This window comes from Bos taurus, chromosome 15 (assembly GCF_002263795.3).
Source record: "Bos taurus isolate L1 Dominette 01449 registration number 42190680 breed Hereford chromosome 15, ARS-UCD2.0, whole genome shotgun sequence".
In the NCBI taxonomy this organism is placed as follows: Eukaryota; Metazoa; Chordata; class Mammalia; order Artiodactyla; family Bovidae; genus Bos; species Bos taurus.
The window spans coordinates 54,459,987-54,474,311 of NC_037342.1; the positions used below are offsets into that span (position 1 = coordinate 54,459,987).

General features: G+C 51.7%; 1 protein-coding gene across 1 annotated transcript; it reads left to right on the plus strand.

Moving 5' to 3' along the window:
• The first annotated feature begins 616 nt into the window (after positions 1–616).
• Positions 617–4,598, plus strand: TPBGL (trophoblast glycoprotein like). The gene is made up of 2 exons (XM_015474793.3): positions 617–763; positions 1,192–4,598. The coding sequence occupies exon 2, from the start codon at positions 1,879–1,881 to the stop codon at positions 3,046–3,048; it is 1,170 nt and encodes a 389-aa protein (XP_015330279.1). The 5' UTR covers positions 617–763; positions 1,192–1,878; the 3' UTR covers positions 3,049–4,598.
• The last annotated feature ends 9,727 nt before the right edge of the window (positions 4,599–14,325 follow it).

Genomic DNA, 14,325 nt, shown 5'->3' on the forward strand with positions numbered 1-14,325 from the left:
CTGCCTGCAACTGGCACAAGCTTATGCAAGCCTTCCTGTGCATGTGTAGGCACACACAAGTAAGCATGAGTGTGTGTATGTGCTCACATGCAGACACACCTAGGCCTGCTACATGTTATGTGTGCTTCTACACATACATGTGAGTATACAACCCCACTTCTGAAAAGACATGTCCAATATGCATGTGCAAGTTACTATTCTCATCTGCCAAACCTTGGGAGTGACAGTAGGGACAGGGGAGAGAGTGGGAAGGAAAAGGAGAGGTCTTCCTCCCACCCCCAGCATCAATAACCCTGGACTTCAACATTGACCCCTGTCTGAGACCCAGGCCTCTCCTTAGGTGGTACTGATCTGTTGATTGATCAGTTAAATATACTTTCAGGGAAGGAGTCAACCCAGCAATCCCTAATTTCAGGAGAAAGAGACTGCTTCTTAGGTTGGGGGGAGCCTTTATCCCAACCAGCTCTGCTCATACCAGAAGGGCCTGAGGATCAAGTGTCAACTTCTACAGCCTGAATAATTCATGCCAAGGCCAGGAGAGCTCCCTTCTCAGGAGCCTGTCTCTTTAAATTAGGCCTGGAGCTTCCCAGTTCTTGGAGGGGGAGGGGGGGGGGGGGGGGCGGAAATCCAGAACAAAACAAACCTATATAAACAGCTCAGCCTTGGTCCCTTCTGAGACCCCCTACTCCAACAGTGCAAAATCTGCTTTCTGGTCTCACCACCTCTGGAGCCCCAAACCCTCCTACCCATTCACCATTTACAGGTGGGGTACCCTGGAGAGGAGGAGGGGCAGCTGATGTCATCCAACAACCCTAAGGTCCTGAGACCCAGGACAAGCAAGCAGGGGTCCAAGGCGCTGGGGCAAGGAGGGGGGCAGCAAAGAGCTGAATCACCACACCCACCGGGTCCCAGGGCCTAGGAGAGTGCTTGGGGGAGGAGTCCAGCCTGGTGGAGAAAGCCAAAGGGAAGAAATCCTGGCGGAGCAGCCAGTGACTTGGGGGGAGGAGGGATGGAAGGAAGAGGGGGTTGTCTTGACTTCCTCGGGTAGATGGGGTGGGGTGGAAAAGATGGAGGTCTCCCGGAACGTTCAGGGATGCTGACAGAGCCAGACCAGATGTAACTGGGGTGGCAGAAGAGGGGGCTGAGGCTGGGGATTTTCCTCTCCTAGCACAGCCCTCTCCTTGATCACAGGAATTAGGAAGCAGCTGAAAAACGAGGAACTTTCCCAGCTGACCCCTCATCCCTGCCTGCACGTGGAGGAGGAACTCTAAAATCCTGCCCCTAAATTCTCCCTTGGAGATGCTGACCCACCTGCCAGCTCTCCCCAGCCCGGCCCCGCCCCACACGTGCCTGAGAGGTAAGAGGAAGGAACCTGCTTAACGCGGAGGGTGGGGGAGATGAGAGGGAACTAAGTCAGAACCTCGGAGAGTCAAACTTCACAGCAGTCCGGGAGCCGAAAGGGGGAGAACAAGAGCAGCAGCCCAAAGCCCTGGTTCTCGGGAGCCTCCCACCCCGCCTCTCCGCAAGGAGGGCGCGGAGACACCGCTGGGGGCGGAGGAGGCGGCTGGGAGGCGGGGAGGGGGGAGGCAAACCCTGCCCACTCGGCTCTGAGCCCAGAACGGCCGCGGAAGTCGGAGGCCGGTGCGCAGGGCGAAGAGGGCACCGGGGGCGGGGGGCTCCGCTCCCTGCCTGTCCCCTCTCGCCCCAACCAGGAAAGTGAAGGTTCCTCGGACTCCAGAGCCAGCGGACGGAAGGACGACGACCGCCGGGCGCTCCGGGTCAAGGACTTGCCTCACCCGCCCCCCTCCCCGCCCCCAAGGCGCTCCGAACTCACTGGTGAGCGCCGCGACCCGGGCGCTGGATGTGGGGGCAGCTGCGATGGCCCCGCGCGCGGGACAGCCGGAGCACAGGGGCCCGCTGCTGCCGGGGCTGCTGCTCGTGGCGGCGGCGCTGAGCCGACCCGCCGCGCCCTGTCCCTTCCAGTGCTACTGCTTCGGCGGCCCCAAGCTGATGTTGCGCTGCGCGTCCGGCGCCGAGCTCCGGCAGCCGCCGCGGGACGTGCCGCCCGACGCGCGCAACCTCACCATCGTGGGCGCCAACCTGACGGTGCTGCGCGCGGCCGCCTTCGCCGGCGGGGACGCGGACGGGGAGGAGGCGGCGGAGGGTGGTGTGCGCCTTCCGCACCTGACTGCGCTGCGCCTCACGCACAACAACATCGAGGTGGTGGAAGACGGCGCCTTCGACGGGCTACCCAGCCTTACGGCGCTCGACCTGAGCCACAACCCGCTGCGCACCCTGGGCGGCGGCGCCTTCCGCGGACTGCCCGCGCTGCGCTCGCTGCAGCTCAACCACGCGCTGGCGCGCGGCGGCCCCGCACTGCTGGCCGCGCTGGACGCTGCGCTCGCTCCGCTCGACGAGCTGCGCCTCCTGGGCTTGGCGGGCAACGCGCTTAGCCGCCTGCCGCCCGCCGCTCTGCGCCGGCCTCGCCTGGAGCAGCTGGATGTGCACCTCAACGCGCTGGCCGGCCTGGACCCCGACGAGCTGCGGGCGCTCGAACGCGATGGCGGCCTCCCCGCGCCGCGCTTGCTGCTCGCGGACAACCCCCTGCGCTGCGGCTGCGCCGCGCGCCCCCTGCTGGCCTGGCTGCGCAACTCCACGGAGCGCGTACCCGACGCGCGGCGCCTGCGCTGCGCCGCCCCGCGGGCGCTGCACAACCGGCCTTTCCTGGACCTGGAAGAGGCGCAGCTGCGCTGCGCCGACAGCGATGCCGACAGTCGCGGGGATGAAGTGGAACTCGCCGGCCCCGAGCTGGAAGCCTCCTACGTCTTCTTCGGGCTTGTTCTGGCGCTCATCGGCCTCATCTTCCTTATGGTGCTCTACCTAAACCGCCGCGGCATCCAGCGCTGGATGCGCAACTTGCGCGAGGCGTGCCGGGACCAGATGGAGGGCTACCACTACCGCTACGAGCAGGACGCCGACCCGCGCCGCGCGCCCGCCCGGGCCGCCCCCGCCGGCTCTCGCGCCACTTCCCCGGGTTCGGGCCTCTGAGCTTCTCCTGTTCTGACTTGGGGACTAACCCCTGCCAGCTGATGACCTTACTGAGGCCACCTCGCCCAAGACCGTGGGTATGGGACACCCGCGAGCTTGAGGCTTTGAGACCTTCCCCTGCCCTGAGACCTTTGGATTATGGCATCTCCCCCACCCAGAGGCCTGGAGCTGTACCCCTTCTCCCCAGCTTCTGAGAGCTGTCACCATCGAAGACCCAGAGACACCCTCTTCTGATTCCAGAACCTGCTCCCCACCCATCCACTCATCCCAGGCTCTGAAAGCCCTCCTGAACCACCCGAAGCCCCTTCCCCCTTTCAGGTCTCACTCGGAGACCCTCTCCTTCTATCCCAAGCCCCTGAGACTGCTTCCACCACCCTGTGCTTTGAACCCAGACCTCTCAGCAAGAAACACCCCCCTAAACTACACTCCAGCTTGCAGCCCTCAGCTCCCTTCTAGTGCTCAGGGGCCCTCACATCCCATTCTAGTCTCAGAATCAGAGCACCCCCTTCAGAAGGTTTTTGTGGACTTTGAGCCTTTTTTCTTTTACCAGCTCATCCTGCATACAGACCTACATCTGGGGGCTCTGAGGGCTGGGCAGCCTCCCCCAATCTGAAGATGTATTTCATGCCACCCACCACCCCAGCTCTAGCTCAAGCCCCTCCTTGGCCCAGGCTTGGCACTCAGCTCCTAACTCTCCCATCACAGGGACAGGGACACCTCGTTAAACCCTTAGTGTGGAGCCGATCCTCAGTGTTTCCCACTTTGGGTTCTCATACCCCAATACTCAGCTTTATTCCCAATTTGAGACTCTCAGCTCTTTACCCGATCTGAGGTTCATCCCTCTACCCAAGTTCTGGGCTCTCAGTTCTCTCTAAACCCATCGCTTGCACTCAGTACCCACACCTGCCGCTCACTGGGTCAGGTCCAGTGAGGACTCCATCCCTGGGAGATGCCCACCCCCCTTTCCTCTTAGGATGAGCTCTCTAGCCCTGCAAAACAGGCAGGTGCCAAGCACCGCCCCCCGCAACCATGCTGGCAGATCCTCATGAGAGATCCTGGAGGAGAGAGTCCTGGGGGTGCAAAGTAGATGGGCTGCCTTAGAACCAGGGTCAGCTGACCTTTGTGCCCACAGAGAGGGGTGGAAGAGGAGGCTCTGAAGGACTGGGAGCTGTTGGCCACATCCTCTTTCCCATGTGACTCTTCTCCCCTGAAGTTTCCTTGCTGCCACCTTGCTATCCTTGCCCACCCCCTGCCCCATATGACTTCTGGAAGAGGAAGGGGGCCTCTCCTCCTGTCTCAGGCACAAGCCCTCCTGTCCAGGGTCAGAGCCTCAGCGCCCTGCCTTCTGCATGATCCCAAAGCACAATTGGTGAGTGGGAGGGGGCCGCCTCTCCCTGACTCCCACCCCTAGGTCAAGCAGAATGGCTGGCCTGTGCTGCCTCTGCACACAGGAAGTCACCCTCCTCCAACATATTGGCTTGAGGCCTCCCCCCCACCTAGAAATCTGGATCTCCTTTGGGCAGTTTTCTATAAAGTCTGCAATAATCTCATATACTCTGCTCTTGGAAGTGGTGCCATGTCATTCTTGCTGACCTTGGTCACTGAAGGGGGTGGGAAGGGACACTTAGAGCATTTTGGACCTTCGAGATGAAGCAGTGACTTTTGATGTCTTTTCTCAGACTGGGGGGCGCGGGGGGCGGGGGGGAATGGGCTCTGACCGCACATCATAGGATTGGGGCTAAACATATGGAGGGACTTCCCATTGGGATGGCATGGCTCGCCAAACCAGTTTTGCTTTTCATCCTGAGGTAGAGTTATCCACAGCCAGGGTGGAACCCTATGCTTCCTCTTCATTCTCCTACCCTTTGACTCCTCAACACTCGGTGGAATGGGGGATCATGGGGGTGATGTCGTTAGACTGACAAATTAACTAGCATCGGATGAGTCTGTCGAGGGAGGAAGTCCAGCTACAGAGAATCAGAAGCAGTTAATTCAGGCAGGAAAGAGGAGGATGCGTGATCTGCTGCTTTGGCATCATCTCCTCTGTTGAATTGGGCTTCCCTGGTGGCTCAGACAGTAAAGAATCAGCCTGCAATGCGAGAGACCTGGGTTCGATCCCTGGCTTGGGAATATCCCTTGGAGGAGGGCATGGCAACCCATTCCAATATTCTTGCCAGCGGAGCGTGGCAGGCTACAGTCCTTGGGGTCTCAAAGAGTCGGACACGACTGAACGACTAAGCACAGCACCTCTGTTGAATTACCTGATCCCCCCTTATGTCCTGTGTCATGCCATGCTCTCCTGGCTACAGGGCTAAGACCAGCACCTTGAATATATGAGAGGCTGAGGGGAGGCAGCCTAGCAGTGTGTGTGTGTGTGTGTGTGTGTGTGTGTGTGTGTGTGTGTAGAATAGCTCCTTGAGATATGTGGACAAGAAGATAGGTGGGTTCTAGGCCAGTGGGGTTAGGACAAGAGGCTGTCTCCTCCTCAAGGTCCCCAGGCTGGATTATTTTACATTCAGGATCTCAGAACCCTGGAACTGGATGGCGAATGTCTAGAATTCTGGCATTTTAGAATCTTGAAGTTCTAGAATGTGTCTTCTAAACATTGAAAGGGACCTCCAAGGTGATGTGGGAAACCTGGTAAACTGTGTCAGAAGGAGCAGCCTCTCTCTGTGAAGAGCCCAATCCCTCCCTTCCACTTTTAGGGCCAGAGAAAGCAGCCTGGGACTCCTTGACGGTTCCAGCTTTGCCGCGAGGTCAGGAACACTTCTCCCCCCAGCTGGCTTTTCACCGAGTGAAAAGAGTCTCGAGTCTCCTTATATTCTCCCAGCAAATTTCCTATCCCTCCTGTCAGTCATTCCTCATGAGAAAGGGTTAAATTCTTTTGAAGCATTTTCATCTGTCAGTGGCCTTCAAAGAATACTCTGCCAGTCCCGCAGGACAAAACAGTAATGGGTTTCTAACAAGGTTAGAGAACTATGTCTCTAACAGGTCACCCCCACCCTCAGTTCCAAAGACATGTCCTCTGGCACTGTAACCTAAGACTGCAGTAAGTCCTGGCATATAAAACATGCTACTAGCTGTGGCTCACTGTCAGCAAAAATCTTGGAGGGTTTTAGATGAGAGCTGATGCTAAGCTAAATATCAAATCAATAGTTGTCAAAAATCAACAAATTGAGTACCTAAGTTATGCCAGTTGACATTTAACCTTAGTATCATTCACTGATTCCCATTAAATGTTATCTCTGAGCTGCTTCCCTTCTTGCAGTCTTGCACTGGCCTTGGGCTTTATGGGATGATCAGCAGATCCCCAGGGGACCCATCCTCTTCTGCAGATCCAGCCATTTGCTAACTCTCTACTGAATACAACTTTGCCAGTCCTAGAAAAGCTAATGACCCAGGGGAGAAATTATATTCAATCAAATTCTAGAGAAATGAAGTCACAGGAAACTGCATGCTCAGAGTAGAGGCCCTTGTACCCAGCCTAAGGAAATTTCTTAAAGTCACATTTGAACAGGGTTTTGAAGGATGAATAGGAGTTTGCTGAACAGAGACAGATCAAAAGAATCAGCTTATGCAAAGGCGTGGAGGCAGGAAGATCTATTAGTCTGAGAATTCAAAAAAAAAACGTTTATGGCTGGGATAGATAGGAAGATGTTTGTGGGTAAGATGGTTCTGCATTCCCCTTACTCTCCACTGCACTAGAGGGACTTCCACCCTCAGAGGAGAACTCAGGGAAGCAGGGAGATGTGATATGTGGGCCAGGAGAACTGCATGCTTCTCTCGCTTGTTCCTTCCTTCTTTTTGTGCCCATCCTTTTTGTGGCAAGCCTCATGCTGAGCACAGGAGACAGAGGAATCAGCTAAGCTGTGTCCACAGGAGGCCAGAGGGGCATGAGGGTAAGGGAAGGAACTGCAAAGAGGCCTTGCAGGAACAGGTGAGATGGAGGGGTCTGGCTGGTTCTCCCCTGACACCCTGATGCACCCCCTCACTGCAGACCCTCTCAGCAGCACCAAAGACCCACCAAATGGCCAGCCTCCCCCTCTAATCAGGTGCTGTCAATGCTGCTGGAAGTTTTAGGTAGGCAGGGTACTACAGGGGCCAAGTGCCAGGGGTAAGCTCCATCCAGGATGTGCCCTTAAAGAGCAGGTAGGGTAAAGACTTGCCTGGTGGTCCAGTGCCTAAGATTCCATGCTCCCAATGCAGGGGACTGGGATTCCATCCCTGGTCAGGGAACTAGATCCCACTAGTTCTGCAACTAAAACTCAGCACAGCCAAACAAGTGATTTTTTTTTTTTTTTTAAGAGCAGGTAGGATAGAGAGCAGGTAGAAAGGGAGAAAAAAGATGTGTGACTGTCAGAAATGTGACAGACAAGAGGCGGCTCTGAGGCAAGAAACCCGTCAGACTTCCTGGGGTTCAGTGACCCTGTAAAACCTGAAATTTCCTCTCAAAAACAGAGGAGAGCCACAATCACCATCTCCTTGAGAAGGCATTTACTTCTGCGACCCCATTCCTACCCAGGCCCCTCAGTTCTGGGATGAGAACCAGCGAGGGCCCAGCTGGAGTCCAGAGGGCTGGGGTTCAGTCTGAGCTCAGCATGACTTGCCATGTCGTCTGGTTCCCTGGTCAGTCAGAAACACAGGTTAGGCCCCACTTTGTGCTTGGGTGCTGTGGATTCAGCAGTGAACACCTAAGAGCTGGCTTTTACCTACTTGGTTTGCTCCACCCCTGACCATGGACACCCCCTGCCCTTCCCTGGCTCCAGGTTCCTTCTGTCCAGACTGGGGCTGGACTTGTGACCTCCAGAGGCACTGTCTGCTCTCACTGAGGTCCATCTCCTTCTTCATTAAGTCTGCCTGGCAGACTCATGGCCCTAATTTATGGGCATGGTCTTTCCCGGGCTGGGAGAGGTGACCGGGGCAGTTATTATTCCTGTGGTAATGCACTTGGCTGCCTTCAGAGTCCCCTTCTTGGCTCCCTCACCCCTCTCTCGCCGCCTCTACCCTCTTCCTTCAGCACTGCTTCATGGTGACTTGCCCAGGGGTGGCCACTCCTCTGGAGACCACCTCAGCTAACCCTTCTGTGTACTGATGGGAAAGTTGAGGCCCAGTGAGTGCAGGAGCCCATCCAGGTCACACCAGGTGTCAGGAGCAGAGCAGATCCACAGCTCCGGACGCCCCCTGGGGTTTTCCCCTGCCCTGCTCTGGATCTGAGTACCTGGCAGGGCTTCCCAAACTCTGGACTCTGTATCTGTGCCTCTGTGGTAATTGCCTCCTGCAACCAGGTCTGTGGTGACCTGGAGATAAAAAGCCAACAAAGAAGGGGTGGGGAGCTCTCTTTAACTTCTATCAGCAGCTTTCTGCAGGCCTCAGAAACCCCCTCCAGCCCCCTACCAGCAGAAACCCTCCTGAGGGGTCCCTCTCAAAAGAAGGGACATCTCTTCCCATCTCTGAGAGGAGAAAGGGGTTTGCTCAGGAGCCCCAGTCTCCGAGGTCCCCCTGCTTGAAAATCATCCTTTCTGAGCCTCTCATCTCTGCTAGCACCTGCTGAGATGGTCCACATCCTGTGCTTAGTAAAGATGGGGTCACTGGGATAGTGGAGGCAAGGGGGGTTAAGTCCTAACTTAAGGTGACTGTCCAAACTAGGAATCTTGGCAAGCACAAGGGACGTCTATTAATAATTACGCTGGGACAAGAACAAGTTAGGACAGTACCAGGCTGCTGGCCCTGGACTCCAGTGACTAAGACCTGGAGGGGTAAAGAAAAAATGTTAGACTGCTAGTCTGCCAGCACCAGATTCACTCCCTGTCCTTGACCCTGTCCTCCAGCCATGCTAGACGACTTCTTGAATGCCATTCTCCAGCCATACCAGGCTACTCAGATTTTTGGTACAAGAATCCAGCTATTCCAGGCCCCCCACACCTTTGCTCACACAGTACCCTCTGCCCGGAATCCTTACCCCCAACAGAGAGCAGCAGGACGTTTCAAGAGTCCCCTCTGCTTTCCTGACCTGTCTTCCTCCTGTCGCCAGACCTCCAGAGCTCCGTGTGGGCTGATTTGCTTTCTGGCCCATTGTCTGCAGCAGACTAGATGCCCCTGCCCCAGGAGCTGGGCTCAGTTCCCTTTTGGGTGCCTGACCCTGGTGCTCTGAGATACGTGAGCACTGCCTCTGCCCCACAGAAATCCGAAGCACGGGGGAAAAGCCATTACATGGGCTCGTGGCCTCCCTCTGCTGCGTGTCAGATGTCCACACCCTCTAACTCCCACAACCTCTCACCTCACTGAACTGGGGCTGCAGTTACAGAAGGTGCCTGTGTGGCCAGCTCCTTGTTACTAGTCAATAAAGTGAGAAAACAGAAAATGCGGCTTTAGAATATATATGTAAAACATAATTTAGCTTTAGTTTCTAGACTTTGACTTTTTAATACGATTATCGCTTTCTGGTCCTCCGTTTGGGATTCCTGTCCAGCGTCCTATCTGGGCAACATCTGCCTCTGGCTCTGGCTTGGTTCCTTGACCCAGGGAGCAACAGTGACATCTATTGGCCGATTTGTGTAAGAGCAGAACCAGTTTTAAAAAGTGTTTTCCATACATGTGCCATCTGCTGGTGGACATGGGAATGTGCCTTCTTTCATTTAGTAAAACCTGTTCAGCAAGTATTTTATAAAGTGCCTGCTATGTGCCAAGCACTATGTTCGACAGAAGCTAGGAGTTTTTCTAGGCACTTGACATATATTAGCCCATTTTAGCCTGATGACAATTCTATGAAGTAGGTATTATTTATTTGTTTATTTTTGGCTGTGCCAGCTTTCTCTAGCTGTGGGGAGAGGGGCTGCTCTTTGTTCCGGTGTGTGGGCTTCTCATCGCGGTGGCCTCTCTTGTTGCAGAGCACAGGCTCTATGCACTCAGGCTTCAGTGGTTGTGGCACACGGGCTTAGTCGTCCTACAGTATGGAATCCTCCAGACCAGGGACTGAACTATGTCTCCTGCATTGGCAGACTGCTTCTTAACCACTAGACCACCAGGGAAGTCCCTATGAAGCAATTATTATTATTCCTACTTTACAAAGGAAGAAACTATGGCAACTGAAGGAGAATTTGCTAAAGGTCACAGTGCTGATAGCGGTCAAGGTAGGCTAAGAACTCAGAGCCCATGTGCTTGGACCATAAACAAGTACATAAACAGGATACTTTTTAGGAGGAAAATAGAGTGATGGAAGAGTGATGGGCAAGGGTGTCCTTTGAATGGGGTAGTCAGGCAGGCTTCTCTGAGAAGGTGTCTTACCCTGAAGAATGGGAAGGAAGGAGCTCTGCAAAGAGCCTGGGAAAGATGAATCCAGGCAGGAGAAACTGAGTGCAAAGGTGCTGAGACTGAATATTAAATATTGAGTGGGAAGCCAGTTCTGGCCATTCTACCCCTAAATACCTTGCCAAACAGTTCTTCCCTACCTGGTTGCAGCCTCTGCATCTCTAAGCCAGATCCTTTTCCCAGCTTCCTGCCTGATCCCTCTGCCTCTGGCCTTCCCCTCTGGTCCATCCTCTGAAATACAGCCAAAGTGATCCTAAAAATGCATGAATCTGATCCATCACACTGTCCTGCTTAAAACCTGTCCCACTACCTACCTTCTGGATAAAAATAACAACAACAAGCCCTTTGGGCTAATTATCTGTAATCTTCCTCTCCGTGGCTATGGTTTGGTCCCATCTCCCGTTAGCTCTTCTGGTTCCCTTCATTCTAGCCACATCGAAGTCCTTACAATTCCCTGAAGGTCTCAGTTTGTCTCACCCCTGAGGCTTCCCATGTGCCACCTCTTCTATTTGGAATGCCTGTATCTTCTCACTTAACTGCTTCTCATCCTTCAAAAGTCAGTTGAAGGAATTCCTTCTCTAGGAAGCTTGCCTTAATTCCTACCCTACCCACCCCTCCTTAGTGCTCCATGGCATGACATGAATGCGTGTCAGCCTCCATCCCCAATATCCCTCAACATCAAGTCCAAATCTTTGTCATCATGCCTTATATTCTTGTGAATTTGTGAGCTCCTTGAAGTAAAGGATTATCTTATCTTTCTGTCTTCAAGGTCCAGCGTTAGCCCCAGTGAATGGTACAAGCCCTATAAATATTGTTTATAATTTGTGAGCTATAAATTGTTTAGTTTTTTACTTTTTTTGGCTTTTTATTGAGATACATATTTGCATAGAGTAAAAATACACTCTTTTCTGGCATACAGTTGATTTTGACAATCAAGATATGAAACAGTCCCATCACCCCCCAAAGTACCTCCTGCTGCTCCTATGTAGCCAACCCTTCAGATCAACTCCAGCCTCTGGCTACTAGTGGTCTGTTTTCCATCCCCATAGTTTTGCCTTTCCAGAATGTCATATAAATAGATGCATATACATTTGTCCTTTTTAGTCTAGCTTCTTTCATGAGCATGATGCTTTTGAGACTCATCCTTATTGTATGTATTACTCATTTGTTCATTTTCATTGCTGAGTAGTATTCCATTGTATGACTATACAATAGTTTATCCATTCACACTAGCTTGAGCATTTGGGATGTTTTAAGCTATGTGTACACCCATTATTTATGTTCACATACAGGTTTTTGTGGGGACAGAACTTTTTATTATTTTTGGAGTGGAACTTCTAAATCTTATACTAAGTATCTTTAATAGTGGTAAAGAACCTGCCTGCTAATGCAGAAGACCTAAAAGTCACAGGTTCAATTCCTGGGTTGGGAGGATCCCCTGGAGGAGTAAATGGCAATCTACTCCAGTATTCTTGCCTGGAGAATCCCATAGAAAGAGGAGCCTGGCGGGCGACAGTCCATTAGGTCGCAGAGTTCGACACAACTGAAGCAACTTAGCACGCATGCAGACTTATAAGATTATAACTGCCAAATTATTCTCCAAAGCATCTGTACCATTCTCTATCCTTACCAGCACTGTTCCAGTTCCTTCACAGCCTCACCAGCTCTATTTATGGGAAAGAACAATTAGATAGCCTTTGCACCTTTTTGGAAAATCAGTTGATATGTGCTGGCCTATTTCTGGAGTTCCTTTCATTGATGTGTCTATTTTTTCACCAGAACCACCCTGTCTTAATTACTGTAGCTTCACAGTAAGTCTTGAGATCAGGGAGTAAACAACTCCAATTGTTCTTCCTTTTAAAAATTGCCTGGCTAGTCTAGTTCCTTTATTTTTCCATATGAATTTTAGGATTACCTTGTCTACATCCGTAAAAAAGATCCTGCAGAGATCTTGGATTGCACTGAATCTATAGTCAGTTTGGAAAGAATTGATACCATAACAATATTGAGTTTTCTAATCCATGAACATAGTACATGCCTCTATCTGTTTAGGTCTTCTTTCTTTCATCAGTATTTGCTGCTTTACAGATGTACATAGAGATCATGCACATATTTTGCTACACTTACACCTAAGTATTTCCATTTTGGTGCCATTGTAGGTGGTGTTATCTTTTTATTTGGCATCGTCTTTTAAATTTCAAGATCCAGCTGTTTAATGTTACTATACAGAAGTACAATTGATTTTTGTATATTGAGCATGCATCCTCATTGAGGGCTTCCCAGGCAGTGCAGTGGTAAAGAATTTGCCTGCCAATGCAGGAGACTCAAGAGATGTGGGTTCGATCCCTGGGTTGGGAAGACCCCCTGGAAGAGGAAATAGCAACCTATTGGGAGTATTCTTGCCTGGAAAATTCCATGGACAGATGAGTCTGGTGGGCTATAGTCCAGGGGGTTGCAAAGAGTCAAACACGACTGAGCTACTGAGCACAGCACGTCCCCATTGATCATTCATCCTCTTTTTCTGGTTCTTCGTACGTTGAGTAATTTCAGATTGTATCCTGGATTCTGTGAATGTTATATGGTGTAGACTCTGGGTTAATGTTGAGTTTTTTTGTTGTTAAGAAGAAATCAATTAATTTAGTTTCAGACCCAAAGTTGTGTCTCACCTGTTGGTGGTGGTTCTAATTTCCACACAAATCCATAAAAGGGAAATTTAAACCATGCAGATTCCTTTTCCAAAGCTGTGCTCCCCTGGACCACCTGCCTGCTTTTGTTTGATTTTCAGAGTCATTAGGTAACTGTGTTTTGTATTTTTGTCCAGAGTTTTTAAGTAATCAGTAGGAGAGATAGGTTCTAGTGGACTTTGTCTCGATCAGAATTTGAAACAACTATGCTGAAATTTTTAAAAAGCTAAGAGAAATGAAGTCTCAAAATGCCACGAAGACAGAGACAGCAGGAGAAAAGCTCAAAACTAAAGAGACAATAGTGAACACCTCTCCCCTGTTTAGGTTCCTGTTCAGGTGTCAGGGCTCCTAAATGGTGGTATCCAGGCCAATAGGGTTATTTCCATTTTTTCAATGAGAGGATTAAAGAGCTGGTCATTTGTCTATTTGGTCTCAGGTCTAATCGCCTGATTTTCCCTTGTTCTATATTGCAAGACATTGACCATTGCAGGCTACATTCCCCCAATTCTGTGAATATTAGCTTCTAATTAAGAGTCTGCCAATAGGAGTGCAGGAGAGAAGAAACCAGAGTATTTCTCCCACTCCCTCTGCTTTGGAAGCACCCCAGGAACAGAGGTCTTTCTTTTATGGTCTGGATTCACCAGATACCCTCTCCCTCCACATCCCTACTGGGCTTCCCTGGTCCTTGGCTCAGTACCACCACCTCCTCTCCCTGTCCTTCCACCCTACAGGTGGTAGTCATTTCCTGTGACACCTGGGTTGCCCTTTGCAACTCTTGCAACATTTTTATAACCAGTTTCTTTGTAAATACTGGCATAGGCTTTGTTTATCTGGACTTGGACTGACACAGTCCATGAGGGAGGGCAGAATCAAAGCTCTAGCTCCTGTCTCCTGACTCACATGTCAGTGTCTTTCCACCACCCTTCTCTAGCTGGAAGACAGAGTCAGAGGAAATAGACCAGCTTCTGGCCAACCAGGAAGGCAATGCACTGATCTAAGCTGCACGTTATTTTATAGGAGTGTAAAAAAAAAATTGTTTCACATATATGACCAATTTCCTAGAAGACCTATCTTGTAATCCAGCAGCACCTTCCTTTCATATGAATACAGTATCCTGTCATTTAGGCCTCTGAATCTTCCTCACCCATATCACCACTCCTCCATGAGTTCTTTTGAAACAGGCAGTGGGTAAGACATACAAAACCCAAGTGACCTTGGGGAGATCCAGCGGAGCAGAAGAGACCTCAATGAGAACCAGGCTGGGACTGGGGCAGGAGTCCAGCTG